Source organism: Vipera ursinii (genome assembly GCF_947247035.1).
Source record: "Vipera ursinii genome assembly, chromosome: 2".
In the NCBI taxonomy this organism is placed as follows: domain Eukaryota; kingdom Metazoa; phylum Chordata; class Lepidosauria; order Squamata; family Viperidae; genus Vipera; species Vipera ursinii.
Genome location: NC_139513.1, coordinates 198,235,445 through 198,253,853, shown reverse-complemented (window position 1 = coordinate 198,253,853; position 18,409 = coordinate 198,235,445). Strand labels below are relative to the sequence as shown.

The following is an 18,409-nucleotide window of genomic DNA, read 5'->3' as shown; positions in this document are numbered from 1 at the left end:
CTGTTTTTCTTTCCAATTTCCTTTGCTTCTTGAATCTTCCTTCAGATGAACTGGGGTTCTTTCACTTGGAGGACATCTTAGTGTGGGATCAATAAGCAAGTTAAAATAAGAACAGGTTATAGTACATACGTTGCCATTAATCTGTGCATCGATGCTTAATTTAGAATTTGCAGGATGGATGCCAAAGAACGAGCACTAAGAGAGATTCCAGGAGGGATAAATCTTGAAAATGTTATTTAAAAATTGTCTCTGAATATGTTTACAACATTAAGCTAGAAATGCTTAGCTTGGTGCTGGGATAATTGGTAAGATAAAAATTAATGTTTGTATTTATTTTCACTGGAGAGGAAGAGATGCACCCTCTTATCCTTCCGCAAGTGCCCAAAGACTTGGCTTTTACTATATTCAAAAGGAATAACTTCCAAGTAAATGTGCAGAGAATTGCCATTTTACTTTTTATTTTTAATGTTAATAGAACCACGGTAGCATTACTAATCTGTGTACCTTTTTGCCAGCTAATCAGCTTGGCCTGTATGTGATAACAGTATATTTATTTTTTTTCCTACTCACAATCTGAATGCATAAGTTTGGCTTGTAAGATATTTTCCTTCTGTTTTGAAATGTTACAATTGCTTCCATTTGATGTTACAGTTCAAAAATATATGGCGATGGAAATGCTGTCCCAAGAATTCTGAAGTTCCTTAAATCTATTGACCTCGAGGAACCCCTTCAGAAGAAATTCTGCTTCCCCACTGTAAAAGAAAGTATTTCCCAAGATATTGATCATATCTTAGAAACCCAGAGTGCCCTGGCAGTGGATCTGGGTGGAACAAATCTCCGAGTAGCAATTGTCAGCATGAAGGTAATTATAAATCAGAATGGTTTATGTATCCACAGGGGGATGTCTTGCTGAGAATATACACGCTTATAATTTTAAGCAGTATGATCAATTCACCTTTCAAATATAATTTTAAAATGCATCCTATTCCTGTATGCCAGCTTATTAAAATGTGGCAGCTTCCTGTAAGAGGGTAGCAAGTTGGTAATAAATTAGATATTCAGAGGGGGAAAAAACCCCTCTGATACCAGAAGACATGTGGAAGAAGTAAAGAGAAAAAATAATGTAAAATATAACACAGAGACTGCTCCAATAAATATGATCAGCATCAATTCTGTATAAAATAAAACATGCTTAAAAAACATAACAGATGTTTTGGGGTTTTGTATGCAAAGTGATTAAGGTCCGTTCACTATCTTTCAGCCTAACCTACACCACAGGGTTGTTGTAGAGGTAAAATGAGACTAGAACCCCTACCATGAGTCCTGGGTAACAGGTGGAATATAAATGCAACTAATTAATTCCAATTTTCAGATATAGTGCAATGTAAACATTCGATGAATTGGTTTAAGTGAAACAGCGATCTAAAACCAAATGAAGATTTGTCGTGTCGATCCATCCTGATTCAGGAAACATAGGGTGGTGCTATGAAAAGCAGGATGTCAACTCTGCTAACATCGAATGTTATTGCTTGACAAGAAATGAAGAAGTAGCCGTTTCATATGTTAAACTTGTGTATTGCTTTAAGAAAGTTAGTTTAATGTTGGGAGGGCGGATGAGTAGGATTGCACCTTTTAAGGCCATTTTTAACTAGAGAAGATAAGACCTTGGCGGCTTTTCTAACGGAAGGGAAACTGATTCTTTAAATTAACTGGAGAATATGATTAATGACAAAATTAGAAAGGTGGAGAATTGTGTTTTAATATATTATGCAAGGGGTGGAGATTTCAGATTCCAGCTTCCTTCGAGCAAGCATTTGCCAGTGTATTAGGCTAATAAAGGACTTTTAAGATAAACAATGCCTCAGAGTCACTTGAAAAGCCCATACATCGGAAACTTGACACAGGAGTCCTCAACCTTGGCATCTTTAAGACTTGTGGACTTCAACTCCCAGAATTCCTGGGAGCTTTGCTGGCTGAGGAATTCTGGGAGTTGAAGTCCACAAGTCTTAAAGTTGCCAAGGTTGAGGACCCCTGATGTAAAGTATGAAGAATTGAAAGAATGATTGCTGAATAGGAATTCTGTTCTTTTTTTCTTTTTCTTTTTCCGTTTCTTCCACAAACAAGTCAACAAATATACCGCAATACATAGATACATACATGTAACCCTCCTCCTCTCTCTTTCCTCTTCTCTACTTTCTTTTTCCCTTTCTCCTTTCTTTCCTACTTCCCTCTTCTTTCTCTCCTCTCCTCTTTCCCTCACCACTCCCCTCCCGTTTCTCCCCGCTTCTCCTCCTCTTTCCCTCCAAACTTCCTACTTCCTTCCCCCTCCTCTACTCTCTTCCCTCTCTCCTCTCCTTTCTTCCCTCCCATTCCTCTTCCGATACAATTCAGGGGTAATGTCCGAGCAGCTCCTCTCCTTAGATTTTCAATATCTATAATAGGCATGATAACATTAATTTTCTGTTACGTCAATATTTCTATAAATCTGGCCTTCTCGGTATATACTTCTATAAATTTTTATACTACCTCCGGTTATGCAATACTGTGTCGCCTGGGTCTCCCTCCTTATCTCCTCATTTTTCTTCCATCTAAATTAGGGTTAGCCGTCTTTTAAGCCTATTCTCTTTTTCACCCGCTCGTAAAAATTTTCCCCAAATTTCATAATACTCTGACTCTGTCTTATCTTTAATTATCATTGTTAATCTATTCATTTCCGCACATTCCATTATTTTCAATAGGAATTCTGTTCTGCACTGCTACACACAATGTGGTCTTGGGCTCCCATGTCGTAGCAAACCTGCCCTGGGACTGCATATACTCAGTCATTTGAAAACCAATTGTAATTGAACTTTTTTTTTCTAAAAAAAACCCTATTTTTAACATAAGCATTGTAAAAAAAAACATTGTAAAATTGCAGTTGGTGGGTATTGTTTAGGTCCATTTTTCCCTTGGCTGCAATGGAGCCTCTTTTAGAATAGCACCTTCTATAATGTTTAGGCCTCCTCAGAACAGGATGTTTGTCCCCTGAAAACTCTTGCTTGGTTCGCTTTTTAACTGATAAGATTAATTTAATTTAATTTAATGTCTTAAACCAGGATTGCCTTACATCGTTCTTTTTTCCTGTTGCAAAAGGCATCGACTCCACCATTTGCATCCCTTTTGCAGGCCAGCAAATAAGCGGAGGTTGAGGTTGGGCATACGGTTTGTGTGGCCAAGAAAGTGCAGACATACATACAAAGACTTCTCTTTTCATATAGTTAGTCCTCGACGTACGCCCACACTTGAGCCCAAAATCTCCATTGCTAAGAAAGACAGTTGCTAAGTGAGTTTTACCTCATTTTACAACATTTTTTTAACCACAATCCTCTGTTTTCCCCCATTGACTCCTTTCTTGTTGGAAACCACTGGCAAGGTTACAAATGGTGATCTCATGGCCCCAGGACACAGCAACCATCCCAAATACATGCCAGTTGCCAAATGCTTGAATTGTGACCATACGAGCCTGGGAATGCTGCAGTGGTCGCAAGTGTGAGAAACAGCGATAAGTCACTTTTCCCAGTGCCGCTGTAACTTCGGATGGCTGTAAGTTGAGGACTACCTGAATAGTGTTTGCTTGCTCCACGGAATACGTGTCTCGTCTCTTCAGTTTTGATTCTGATTGGTCAGCAAGAATTGACAATGACTTGACGGCACGTAGTCTTATCGCTCTGTGCTTGTATTTGATGTCTTTTGAGAACAGCACTTTTATGACAGAAGGAAGTACTTAGAATAAATAAGGGTTTGATGGGCTTTTCTTTTCACTTAGGGTGAAATAGTTAAGAAATACACACAACTGAATCCTAAAACGTACGAGGATAGAATAGAACTGATCCTTAAGATGTGTATAGAAGCTGCCTCAGAAGCAGTAGACCTGAATTGCAGAATTCTGGGTGTAGGTAAGTTTCATAAGCATCCTATTTTTTTTATTTTATTTTTTGCTTTATGAAATCAAGGCAAGAATTAGCGCTGTGCCACCCCCCCACCCCCTAATTTCAAATATAATAAAAGGAATTGTTTGCCAGGGTGCTGAATTTTACAGATAACCTTGGTGTTCATAGACTGCAAAACGAATTAATATATTAAAATCGGTATACAGATCTCAGAGAGCCAGTTTGGTGCACTTGTGAAGGCACCAGGCTAGAAACTGGGAGAGTGTGAGTTCTAGCCCTGCCTTAGGCATAAAGCCAGCTGGGGGACTGTAGTCCAGTCACTCTGTCTTAGTTCTAGGAAGGAGGAGGCATTAGCAAAACACCTCTGAAAAACCTTCCCAAGAAAACTGCAGGGACTTCTCCAGGCAGTATCCAGGAGTCAAAACCTGACACAGAGGCACTAAAAAAATAAATAATATTCTCAAGTTCCGTGCCACGTGCATATTTCATAAGTTGTACTTCTGTAGGCAATTAAAAATTGTATATATAGTCTTCCTCTCAAAATTATAATAGGCAGAAAAGGCACTGACTGAGCATCCAGTGTTACATTGAAATAAGCAGGACAGCTCCTGTTGACCTCTAAATTTTTTTGAAGATTTTCTCCTGTCTCGTATTCTTTGTTCAATACTGTCTTATATTTTGAGTGTGTGAGTATGGATGAGGTACAATGAACAGGATATATGTGAATTCAGACAATGGTGTCTCCGCATCTTATTAGATCATGCAAATTTAAACAGCAAATTGTGGCATGAGTGACCCTATGCTAACAGTTCTTTACTTATCTGGGGGTTTATTGAAGAATTCTTAATAGTGAAAAGTAATGTAAAACAGAAAGGCTGAACTTTGTTTATTTTTATTTAATTTTATTTTAATTCCATTTATATCCCGCCCTTCTCCGAAGACTCAGGGCGGCTTACAAGCTTAGCAGTAGCCTTCATTCTATGCATATGCCTGCTTGTTAGGGCTTTCACACACACCCCAAGCGGCATTATTACAAAGTCAGCTTAATTGCCCCCAACAATCTGGGTCCTCATTTTACCTACCTCGGAAGGATGGGAGGCTGAGTCAACCTTGAGCCTGGTGGGACTCGAACCTGCACTCATTGCAGGCAGCTGGTGTTACTTAAGGAGGCATTAGCCCACTGCTCCACCAAGGTTGTTTCATTGTTGAGGGAAGTTGTTCAACTTTGTTTCTGAGTGGGAAGCTAACACTTAACAAAGCTTTATTTTGGATTTTTTTAAAAAAAAATATATGCTAGAATTTAATAAGAGTCCTGTCCTGTTCTTCATATATCATGAAATATGCTGTGTGGCTCAGGCATTTCTACAGGTGGGAGAGTAGATCCCCGAGAAGGTGTTGTTCTTCACTCCACAAAACTTATTCAGGAGTGGAACGCTGTTGATCTGCGGACGCCGATATCAGACGCCCTGCATTTGCCAGTCTGGGTGGATAACGATGGCAACTGTGCGGCTTTAGCGGAGAGAAAATTTGGACATGGGAAAGGAGTGGAAGACTTCATAACTGTTATCACTGGCACAGGTATCAGTTTCCTCAGACTTCCCAAAACAAGCGTTTTTTCAGTCTCCTTTGGAATCAAGTAATATTCCCACTTTCAAATGTTATATTTATTGTAAGAGATCGGGTGCAAATGGCTATAATCTCTATCCAGCTGTCAGGCGCATGATTAAATCTGACAGGAAATCTCAGATTTGGGCAGGGAATTGAGATCAGTGCAAATCATAGGAAGCTTCCCTTTCGTTTTCTCTTTATTTTATTAGATTGAAACTGATGCAAATTACCAGGCAGTGGCCACCACAATTGCACAATTATTGTCCTTAAACACAATATTAAGAATATAATGTTACGAAGACGGGGGGGCGGGGCAGAGGAAAAACTGGATAAATGGAGCGTTGGATAAACAGACAAGCTGAAGAGTATCAAACAAGAATGGACCAAGAGAGAATGGGAGTGAGGGTGATAAATTGAAAAATAAATTGGATGGACAGAGCACCATCAAACACAGAAGCACTCAAGAAAAGTCTGGGCAATCAAGTGTGATTGTACATTTGCCTATGACAAATGATTCTTTTGGAATGCTACATATTTTCTGGTCTTCAGAGTTCAGCGACAGCGTCCTGATATTTTTCTTTCAGGTATCGGTGGTGGCATCATTCATCAAAATGAATTAATTCACGGCAGTTCTTTTTGTGCTGCTGAGCTTGGGCACATTGTGGTAGCCATGGATGGGCCAGAGTGCCTGTGTGGGAACCATGGCTGCATAGAAGCCTATGCTTCTGGGATAGCCTTGCAGAGAGAAGCCAAGAAATTACACGACGGTAAGTAAGGTGCCGTCCTGTTACTTATGCCCAGGTTCACTAGTAGGATGTGCATAAGTGTAAGCAGCCTAAAAAAAAGTTTACATAACAATACACTTGTCATTTAATAACCACCATGTAAGGTAGCAGAAATGCATACTTCTGCTTTTACAGGTGTGAACTTTGTTTCCCGAAGCCAAATGAATTAATGGAAGCTTAGCTGAAAAGCAAATCTACTGGCATGCCAGTATACACACTGACTACATTAGCTACCTTGATCAAGATATGCAGGTAGTCCTTGAAAAAAAAATATTGATAAATTACAACCATTCGTTTAGTGACTGTTCAAAGATACAACAGCACAAAGTTACAAAGTGACCATTTTTTTCCACATTTAACGACCATTGCGGCATTCCCGTGGTCACGTAATCAAAATTCAAATGCTTGGCCACTGACTCATATCTATGACGGTTGCAGCATCCTGGGGTCATGTGATCCCCTTTTGCGACCTGACAGGCCAAAGTCAAGGGGGAAGCCAGATTCACTGGACAACCAGGTTACTAAGTTCACAACTGAAGTGGTTCTCTTAACAACGGTGGCAAGAAAAATTATAAAATGGGGCAAAACTCACTTAAGAAATACCTTGCTTAGCAACAGAAATTTTGGGCTCAATTGTTGTCGTAAGTTGAGAACTACCTGTATAAAAGTCTGATCTGAAAATTTTCAGTGTCCCCATTTCCACACTGTATTCCTCTTTGAGGAAGAATGCTGCAGATGGAACATAGAAAATGCCTTTTTTATTGCAATTTATCCATCACATGCTAATGAGTAAATCCACTTAAATATATTTGTACCTTGTAATCTAGGCTGCTTTTCTATAATTCAAACTAATCTGATTTCAAAGACAAGTTTGAAAAAGCTGGGTCCATCTGCTTTCAGTCGTGAACAAAAGAAAGCTTAAGAATGTAAAGAAACTGAAATAAAGAGCAAAAACCTAAATAAGGCTTTGATTTAGAATGTTATAAATGGAATAAGAGTCCAGATAAATTAGAATACCAAAACTTTTAAACTAAAATTTTAGAATTAATTATAAACTACAAACATCCTCTTGGAGGAAATAGATCTCTTTTAGTTTACATAAGTCATTACAATGATGAACAATTTCATGATTTCAAAAACTGGACACTAGAGGGGACTAAAGATTTTAGAAAGAGGAAAGATATAAAAGCCAGTAGATGGTGCAAAACATTTTGTCCATAAAAATACTGGAGGAGACTTTGGAAGGATGGAATTAGATAACAGTAGCCACAATATCAACAATGTTAGTCATGATGTCTGCTTCTATGGACAGACTATGAAGAAATGTCAGATGTAGAACAAACTATGTGACAAGATGGAGTTGGCATCAAAAGTGGATTTACAGCTGACGGGAAGTTCATAATTTAGAAAAGGATCTTTTACCAGATCTACAACAAAAATTGTCAGATTTTAAAATTTGAGATACAAACTACAAATCAAGAGAGTGTTCTGGATTTAGGAGAATTTTGTTGAACTAGGATTTCAAGAGGGAAGAACTCTTGATGATGGGACAAGGAAAAAATGAAGAGAAATCAAATCCTATGGCAATATTTGAATGAACTAAAGATGAAAGTGAAAGGAAGTAATATAAAGTTGATTTGTTTCATCAAAGTTTGAACAAAATATGTTGTTACTTCTGGCTACCTTTCATGTACTTTCTGCTGATATCAGGCCTGAAAAGATTATGTTTAATGGATTTTTCATAGATAAGAAATAGGGTATGAGATAAAGGTGCTGGTGATGACCTATAAAGCCCTAAATGGCTTGGGTCCAGACTATCTAAGGGAACACCTGCTGCTGGCATCAACTTCCCTTCGTCCTGTGCGCTCCCATAGGGAGGGCCTTCTCAGGGTACCGCCGGTTAAGGAATGCTGGCGGGTTATTCCCAGGGGGAAGGCGTTCTCTGTGGCTGCGCCAGCCCTATGGAACCAACTACCCACGGAACTTAGGATTGCCCCCGACCTTTGTTCATTTCGCCGGGACCTGAAAACCTGGCTCTTCGAGCTGTCTGGCCCAGACTGAAGGGTTTTTCATTTTTAATTGGATTTTAGACTTTAATTTTTAGGGCTTAAATTTAATTAATTGTTTTAACTGATTTTAATTTTTGTATTTTATGTTTTAATTGCCTTGTAAACCGCCCTGAGTCCTACGGGAATAGGGCGGTATATAAACTCAATAAATAATAAATAAATAAATAAATAAATGTAACTTCAGAGAGAGTGGAGAGTCACTAAATTAGTCTATAGTTGCTGTGATGAAGATGGAAGTCACTTCATTATATATTTTTCTTTATTATATTCTTACTTTTCTCTTTTTTTGTACTTTTTACTCCTTTCTATCTTCCATTCTTTCTTTTAAGTTTAATTTATATTACATTTTTCTATTATAATAAAATCTTAATAAAATGTATAAATATGTGGTTATGAGTACAGTAAGTGCATTTATAGGCAATTGCATGAATTGAAAGTTACATTTGTAAATCTAAAAAGAAAAAAGAAAGTGGATTTCCTTGGCCATGCCAAGAACATTTTAAGGACTGAACTAAAATAAAATCCAGCATCAGGACAATGAGGGTTAAATCTGCATTTGCATTGCTTAGTCAGTTTGCTGGTTAAAAAAGAAATATCAGATTAGGTCTGTTCCACTATTTCCTAGTACATATTTATGTGGAATCATTTTACATCTGTAGGAAACCAGTGGGATTTTACGCCAAAAAAAGAGAGATAAAACTTCATTTATGGAAAAAGATGTGGCAAAATTAATTTTATTGTATGACATAGGTAGATTAGATTCTTTGTGATTTTTTAAAAATGATTGGTAAAATGTAATAATCAGCATTGTCTGTTTTGCTTCCTAACTACTAATTCTGCTTTCTTCCATTTTTTTTCTCCAAACAGAGGACTCATTATTGATTGGAGACATGTCTATGAAAAAAGAAGATACAATAACTGCTGCACATCTTATTCAGGCAGCTAAACTAGGAAACCCAAAAGCTGACAATATTGTTAGAACAGGTAAAAATATAAACGTAAGACTGAAATCTTTGCTAGAATATTGGCTAGTGGCAAATATTGCTACTGCTGTAGCATCATCATTGCTTGCTTCTGTTATAAAACAATACCAAAAATAGGCCTTTTCTTTCTCCCGATAACGTTTTAACTTTCTTTGGGAAATGCAAGGAGAGGGGGGGAAAAATAGACCAGGCAAGGTAAGAATAGATAAAATGTGTGTGTGTGTGTGTGTGGGGGGAAATACAGTTAGATATGCAGAGAATCATCTTCAATACATTGTGCAAAGCTTTGATAGATTATTTACTGTGGTAATGGTTCACCAGAATCACCTTGTTGTTCCTTGTAGCCCTGCTCACATTTTTACATCTGAAACTAAAGTGACTACTTTGTTTTGCTTCACTTGTTTCTAAGGCTTGTACTAGCAGTTGCAATTGTTTGGCAGATGAACAGAACTTTTCCCAGGAGATTGGGGAGAGAGAGTTGAGGTTTTGGGGTAACACCCAGCGCTTTATTGAGGCAAAACACGTTGACTCTTTGGTAGAACAAGATAACCACATTGCCTCTACAACTTAGAGCAGGGGTGTCAAACTCAATTTCATTGAGGGCCGCATCAGCATTGCGGTTGCCCTCAGGGGGCCGGGTGGTTGTGGCCAGGGTGGGTGCGGCCTACTGGGTGGGTGTGGCTAGAGTGGGTGTGGCCTACTGGGTGGGCATGGCCAGCTCTACATCGTTCGCATCAAGGGTGCCTATGGGGGCCTGGGCAGGAGTGGGACAAATCTGGGGGTCTCTGGCAGAAGGAGGGTCTCTGGGCCAGGGCCAAGGCAATGGGGGCCGTTCCCTCACTGTTTCCAGGATGGCTTCGTGGGCCACATGAAACCTCTTCGCGGGCCGGATCCGGCCCCCGGGCCTTGTGTTTGACATGTCTGACTTAGAGCATCTCATTACCATAAAACCAAGCTGTCTGGCGAGTATTCAGCTAGTATTCTCCTGTTAGTAGAAGAAGTCTATCAGTAGAATAGGAAAGCGAGCCTTTTTATTAACGGAGAGCAGTCTTAATTTCTGTTTCTTTGGAGGACAAGCCCTCGTTTAAATTTTGTTGAAGCATACTTGCTATCATAGAATCTAATCTTTGAAAACTTAAGAGATTTTACTGAAGCCTGTTTAGGTAATCTGAATGTAGTAGAAACCATGTTGGATACTTCTCTTTTTGATAGCTCCTGTGAAAATAGACTCAATCCAATTTTAAGAAAGGTATATTTGTGCCTAAAGCAACATTTCTATATAATCTTAATCCAAAGAATAGTTGGAAGCACTTTTAAAAAAAACTTGAAGCATTATTAGAATTACTGAGAACCAATTTAATATAATGATTATTATGATTATGATTATTATGAGGAGCCATGGTGATGCAGTGATTAGAATGCAGAATTGCAGGCTAATTCAGCTCACCGCCAGGAGTTGATCCTGACCAGCTCAAGATCGACTCAGCCTTCTATCCTTCTGAGGTTGGTAAAATGAGCACCCAGATTGTTGGGCACAATATGCTGACTTTGTAAATCGCTTAGAGAAGGCTGTAAAGCACTGTGAAGCGGTATATAAATCTAGGTGCTATTGCTGTTGCTATGATTTTAGGCATTGGGATAGAAGTTGGGAGCTATGAATTCTAGTCCTGCCTTAAACACAAAGCTGGCTGATAAATTCAGGCCATTCTCTCTCACACAACTTTAGGAAGAAGCCCGTGGCAGACCATTTCTGAAAATGTTCACACAAAAATTGCAGGGGTTACTTGGGAGGCAAAACTGACTGCAAGGTACCAACCCAGCCCCACACCATTATGGTTACTATGGTTGTTATTGCTCAGACCTAAACTTCTCCTTCCCCTCAGGCGTCTCTGAAAGATTCACCCTCACACCTGTGTCTTATCTCTAGAGTCCATATTGGATGGTTTAACAGACAATGGAAAACAGGAATTTGAATTGTACAGGCATATTTCTGACTGTCATGAAATAATTTTTTTATCAGTGAAATCATATTTACTTTGAAACTCTACAGTGCTACTTTGAATCCCATACTTAGAACTTTTTCTCCAATTTTTTCTTTCATCTCAGCATATTATGTTTTACTCTTTATTTTAATTGTCAGTTCTCAAAAATAGCCAACGAATTTGTAAAGATACAAAACATCGGTAATGTTTTGGAGTATAAGCATGTTATATTGCATAGAAGAGATTTGTTTTTATCATGATTGGTTAAGCTTTTACGTGACTCAGAATGAAGTCACATAAGGTAGATAATTGCTTTATTTTGGACAGTCGAAAGTGGTGCGAAAGAGGCAGTTGCTAATTTATGGTCCTCTTACCAATAAGAGTTGTGCACATTCTATTCAGTTAGAGAAGATAGTAAGGTGGGGGGGGAAATGTAGCCATAAAGCAGCACGTGTTGGGATTACATTTCCAAGAATTCCTTGCTAGCATTGGCAAAAGTAAGATGGATGTTTTAGTTCCAATATCTGGCAAGAACTCAGATGGAAAGGCTAGTATATAATAAGGAAAGAGTTTCTTGTGTGGTCCTTGGTGTTCTCTGAGCTTGGTGATTTTCTTGCAGACATTTCATTACCAAATTAGGTAATAGGAGGATGTTCTAGCGCTGAAGATGTTACTTAGCTTGGTAATGAAACATCTGCAAGGAAACCACCAAGCTCAGAGAACACCAAGGACCCCTCATTTCAACCCTGAGCTGCAGATATTCTCTTCTATCGGTAAAGAGTTTCTTTCTTATGTAACTTCAATTCCTATGTTCTCCCTGACTCATGTTTCCATTCTTCCCTCACAGCAGGAACAGCCCTGGGTCTTGGAATTGTTAATGTTCTGCACACCATTAGCCCTTCCCTGGTGATACTTTCTGGCGTCTTGGCAAGTCATTATGTCCATGTTGTCAAAGATGTGATCCGTCAGCGAGCGTTATTCTCTGTCCAGGCAGTGAATGTGGTTGTCTCAGACCTGAGTGATCCTGCCTTGCTTGGAGCCGCTAGCATGGTTCTGGATTATACAACACGCAGGATATGCTAAACACCTGGGGGAAAAGTAGAAATCCTTATGAAGTTTATCACAGGAAAAATATTTCCTACTGATGTTGGGGATTTGGGGGGTTGTTTCATACGATTTTATGGAAACCTCACCATAAAAAATCGTTCCCTTTATTTAATTGCTACTTTTATACGTTGGAAGAAACACGGCTCAGAAGAGGACTCTCTTGTAGACAAAATGAAACTAAATACTTCTTGGGAGCTACAGTTTGTAAAAAGGAAAGCTCAATGTTCTTCTTCCTAATGTATTTTCAAACTGTTTTTCTCAGTAGGTGGTAATTTCAGTAAGCAGACCTTTGTTAAGCAAGTAAAGAAATATCCCTGACAGATATATGTAACCATTTCCATCTCTGCAGAGCTGGGCAGGTATTATCTCTGTGTGAGAGAAATTGGAAATATCTCATGGTTAAAATACCCAGCATTATGATGTGACTATCAATGAGTACATTAATTAGAATATAATCCTTATTAGGATGATTACATATGCTGCACATACATGTTCACTTTCATAGTGCTTTCCTTTCAGAAATGCCCTTCACAAATACTGAATTATAGAATGATCACAATTGTCAATTATGTTGGCCAGCAGTTACGGCAGCTGTAACCTAGAACCCCATAAAAGGCATATTTTATATACATCCTCTGAATTGTGATTCCTACCACCTGGTTTTGGTGTTCTTTGCTGTAAATAATTGAGTTTTGAAAATACAGGGTGTAAAATGTCACCCATGTGAAAGAAAGTAAGATGGATTTCTGTATGAAAGTTTGAGCTCCTTCTCCAGATTTTAACAAGCACTTTTGGTTCTTTTAGCTGGCTCTCATATGTCAAATGCCATACATATTCTTGTATTCCAAAGGAATATTTGCCTTTCCCTATTTTGTGCTATTTCCCTATTTTGTCCTATTTTGAACCATATATATATATATAATATATATATATATATGTATATTATATATATAATATGTACATATATAATATGTACATATATAATATGTGTATATATATATATATATATATATATATATATATATATATATATATGTATACATATGTATATATGTATATATGTGTGTGTATATATATATATATATATATATGTATACATATATATGTATATATATGTATATATATGTATATATATGTGTGTATATATATGTGTGTGTATATATATATGTGTGTATATATATATGTATATATATATATATATATATATATATATGTGTCTATATCTAATCTATCTATCTATCTATACATACATTATCGATCTATCTATCTATACACATACGTACATAAATATATATATGTTTTCGTAGATTTTCACAGGTACAGGTATGTAGGTCTTGGCATATTCGGGTCTTTTCCCGTGTAAGATTGATAGTGTCTTGGCAACGTTTCGACAAGGTCCCACTCGTCATCTTCAGGCTGGTGTCTTTGGCTTCGTGCTTGTGCGAGCAAAGCGTGATCGGAGCTGCCATCTCTATAAATATTGGTGGAGGTGTGTGGGTTGCTGGCTTGGTTGCTGTAAGCGGGTTGGTTGGCTGTGTTGTTACATGTTGATTGGTTGATGGGGTTATTGTTTGTGGATTAGTCGGCTGTCCTTGTCCTGCCTTTTGACGATCACAAAGGTGTCGTCCACGTATGTCACCCAAAACCTGGGACTATACGTGGACATCACCCGAGTCTCTAACTGTTGCAGGACTGCCTCTGCAATGACACCAGAGATGGGGGACTCCATAGGGGTACCCTTCACCTGTTCATAAATGGTGCCTTGAAACGTAAAAAACGTTTTCAGGCGTAGGGACGTAAGATGAAGCAGATCTTCGTTGCTAAGTGAATCTTGATGCTGCCCCGCTCCCTGCTGTTGCAAGCGGTCCCCAATTACAGCAAGTGCTAAGTCTTGTGGAATTGAGGTGAATAGGGAGGTGACATCATAGGAAACCATGATCTCCCCCTCCTCTATGCTGACGGATCTAATTTTCTCTAAAAATTCACTAGAGGAGTTCACAATGGTGTCATTGTTCATGACTAGAGCTATGGCTACAACACATGGAACTATCAGCAATTCACTTTTAACAACAGATACCCAGAGACAACTACATCCCCCCAAAATGGATGCGCAACAACTCAAAGAAATACGGCCGACCTCAACAAACAGATCGGTGACGTGCTCCATGAACAGAGTGCAGACACCAACAGTATAAACGCGATCTCCCCACCCCAGCGTTCCATCCTGACGACATTGGCAGTTAGCCAACAAAAGCTTGATCTTTTAGCAATAAAAACTGTTTTAGTTTTTCTTATTCCATCCCAGTGTTCGTTTAGTTTGTTAATTTTAACATGCCTGGGATTCACATTTTTAATCTTATCAAGGAATACACACACACTTCTATAAAGCAGAGGGTTCAGCTTAAATGAAGAGGGTTCATTTTCATCCTGAAACAACAGCTACTTTGAAGAAAGCTTGAGCGTCTCAAAAGATTTTGATTTTATATTTTGTTTTGGAGTTCAAAGGAGCATTTTGCAAAATACACAACTTAAGTTTTCAGCAATTCTCGTAGGAGTGCTAAATCTCACCCTGTTTTTCTGTATGAAAGAAATTGGAAAACACATGAAATTGCGTTTTTGTTGTCAGTTTTGTTCAGTTAGGCAAGTGGGATGAAAACAGTGACAATAGTCACTGCATACACCTTTCAGACTGGAACAGATTGCTAACATTTAAGGCTTTCTCAAATTGAATCTGCACCCCTGAAGAGTGTGGGAAAGAAGTATACATTTTACTAACATTTCTTCCCACAACTACAGTTGATAAGAAAAATTGAATTGTTACAAGTACCCTGCACTGAAGCTACCACCAATGTAAAAATTATTGTTTGGGATTATGTCTGTTTTCTTACCTGAACAAGTTGCGTGTGCAGTTAAGCTCAGCCTCTGGGACATGTAGGCAAGGGAAACAAAAGAACAGCCTTATAGAAACAGATTCGACTTTCCATGTCCTCTTGGAAGCCTAATCCACTTAGTAAACCAAGTTTCATCAAGCCAGTTTCTTCTTCATGTTATTCCAAAATAGTGAAGTTGTCGTTTTTGGGGTGGCTTTTTGTTTGTAAAAAAAAATAGTTTGGCATTAGATGGAATGGAAAAGGAATGTAGTGCTGTGCTCACTTGGCTTTTAAACCATGAAGGAAACATCCAAGTTCAGCACTAAATGATAATGATATAGTGCAAGTAGGGCTGTTGTGGCTTCAGTTTACCTCTGGTGAGACTTGAAGACTTTTTTCTTGGGGCTTTTGCTCTGAGCAGTGCCAATCATCTTTGGGAGGACAGAAATTCCTAAAGCACCTATCCCAAGATAATATAATATATTGTCTAATAATTCCCAGAATGCCCCAGCATACTAGTCTCAGTATGAAAGATAAGACTAACGATACCATGTCTTTAACTGCTAATCTAGCAGAGATAAATCTCAACAAAGGGCATTGCTGCATCTCTAAACTACGGTGCAGATGTGTTTATGTGGTTAAGTAACGTTCATTTTATGTGGTTAATAATGGTTTCATTCATGTTAGTACTGAATTTTTAAGAGGCTCCTTGCCTGCTTTATTAAATTTGACAAGTGTTGGCTCAACTGTATATTGAGAGTTTGATAAGCACCAGTGAAAAATGTTTATGATTCCCAGTAGCATTACTTTAAAAGCAAAACTTGTCTTAAATTGAATAGATCTTAATATTTGTTGTTTAGTTCAGCATAGCTCCTGCATCATCACTTTTTTAATTGGGAAAGGAAGACATCTTTACATCTGCCTATGTTATATGTATAAAAATAAAATGCTGAAATTTAGCACTTTTCTATTTCTTGTTGGCATGAAAAGTATGGTTTTCTCTGTTGCCTTATTAAAATAATGATTAGTTCTGTACATTCTAAATGTTGTTAAATCTAAGTGACTTCAAGCTAAATATCAAAGATTCAAATTAAAATTATATGTATATATCAAGTTTCCATTATCTTATTTATCCAGCTATTAGTTTGAGAAACATAACATCTACATGATTTTATCATAGCCCACTACTATAAAATTCCTAAATATTAAACCAAAATCAGAGGATAGTTTGATAGGATAAGGGTTACTTTTAGATCAAGATCAATTGTACAAAATTTATTTCTAAGTCTCTGGAAATGGCTGTTGATCTTGAAGGAATCTGAAAAGCTTATTAATAAGCTCTAACTATGATGTAATAACAGTTTACACCTTTTGTGATTAAAGTTAATTGACCAATAACCTTCATCAATTATTCAGAAAGGAATTGTTTAATTCCAAAGGTTTTGCATACTTAAGAACTGTATAAAATGTAACTTCCTCAACTTCTACTTAATGTTGTTTTAGAAGCAACTACTGTAGGAATATCTCCCTTATCCTCAATGTCTGAAACCTGATACTATCATCAGATTCTAGGTTTTCCCACCCTTCATAATCAGGCATAATCCCTTTCTTTAAAAACTATCTCTTATAGACCTCTTCAGTTAATTTTACTCCCATAGCTGAAAAAGTATTGGAGAAGACAGTTAAACCAGGAGGAAAGGATAGTACAAGTCTCTAATACAGACATGTCAAACACAAGGCCCGGGGGCCGGATCCGGCCCGCGAAGAGGTTTCATGTGGCCCACGAAGCCATCCTGGAAACAGTGAGGGAACGGCCCCCATTGCCTTGGCCCTGGCCCAGAGACCCTCCTTCTGCCAGAGACCCCCAGATTTGTCCCACTCCTGCCCAGGCCCCCATAGGCACCCTTGATGCGAACGATGTAGAGCTGGCCATGCCCACCCAGTAGGCCACACCCACTCTAGCCACACCCACCCAGTAGGCCGCACCCACCCTGGCCACAACCACCCGGCCCCCTGAGGGCAACCGCAATGCTGATGCGGCCCTCAATGAAATTGAGTTTGACACCCCTGCTCTAATACTTGACATTGTAGTTTTAAATTAAAACCACGAGGGCAGAGAATATGACAAAATGAAGCAACAAAAAAGATAGTGCTTTTTTTTGGTATAGGAAAAAGTCATCCTATGTGTTTTGGGCGACTAAAATATGTATATATCAAATGTGTCAAAAATAAATATGATTTTTTTGTAAATAAAATTTCAATCTTATTATTTTATTTTAATTCCATTTATATCCCGCCCTTCTCCGAAGACTCAGGGCGGCTTACAAGCTTAGCAGTAGCCTTCATTCTATGTATATGCCTGCTTATTAGGGCTTTCACACACACCCCAAGCGGCATTATTACAAAGTCAGCTTAATTACCCCAACAATCTGGGTCCTCATAGCAACAGATATTTTGAAATTCAAGATTTTCTGATTCTTTGGAACTCATTAAGCTAACTACAAAGTGTGTGTGTGTGGGGGGGAAATGTAAAAAAAAATTGTGGCTGATATTTAAGACAAAGCATGATCCAGTTTCAACCTATGATGGAATTAACCTATGATGAATTCAACCTATGATGAAGATCATATTGGAGTCGTGGCCAGGGGGGCATTTGCCCAGGTTTGCCTGGTGCGCCAGTTGCGCCCCTATCTGGACCGAGATGCCCTGTCACTCACGCACTCGTTACCTCCCGGATAGACTACTGCAATGCTCTCTACATGGGGCTGCCCTTGAAAACCACCCAGAGGCTCCAGCTGGTGCAGAATGCAGCCGCGCGGGTAGTGATGGGAGCATCCCGATACTCCCATATTACACCCCTCCTGCGTGAGCTGCATTGGTTACCGGTTGTCTTCCGGGTGAGATTTAAGGTGCTGGTACTTACCTTTAAAGCCCTACATGGCCTAGGCCCGGGATATTTGCAGGACCGTCTGCTGCCGGGGACGACTTCCCATCGCCCAGTGCGCTCACACAGAGAGGGCCTCCTCAGGGTGCTGTCGGCTAGACAATGTTGGCTGGCGACCCCCAGGGGGAGGGC

At 38.8% G+C, this 18,409-nt stretch overlaps 1 protein-coding gene across 3 annotated transcripts in view; it reads left to right on the top strand.

The window, feature by feature from the left end:
- Nucleotides 1-12,785, top strand: part of GNE (glucosamine (UDP-N-acetyl)-2-epimerase/N-acetylmannosamine kinase) — a 53,348-nt gene extending 40,563 nt beyond the window's left edge. For all 3 annotated transcript variants that reach the window (XM_083353726.1, XM_083353725.1, XM_083353727.1), the window contains exons 7-12: nucleotides 652-862; nucleotides 3,806-3,935; nucleotides 5,286-5,507; nucleotides 6,122-6,304; nucleotides 9,259-9,375; nucleotides 12,204-12,785. In XM_083353726.1, coding sequence (XP_083209852.1) covers nucleotides 652-862; nucleotides 3,806-3,935; nucleotides 5,286-5,507; nucleotides 6,122-6,304; nucleotides 9,259-9,375; nucleotides 12,204-12,439 — 1,099 coding nt within the window. In that variant the 3' untranslated portion in view covers nucleotides 12,440-12,785. The remainder of the gene's footprint in view (nucleotides 1-651; nucleotides 863-3,805; nucleotides 3,936-5,285; nucleotides 5,508-6,121; nucleotides 6,305-9,258; nucleotides 9,376-12,203) is intronic.
- The last annotated feature ends 5,624 nt before the right edge of the window (nucleotides 12,786-18,409 follow it).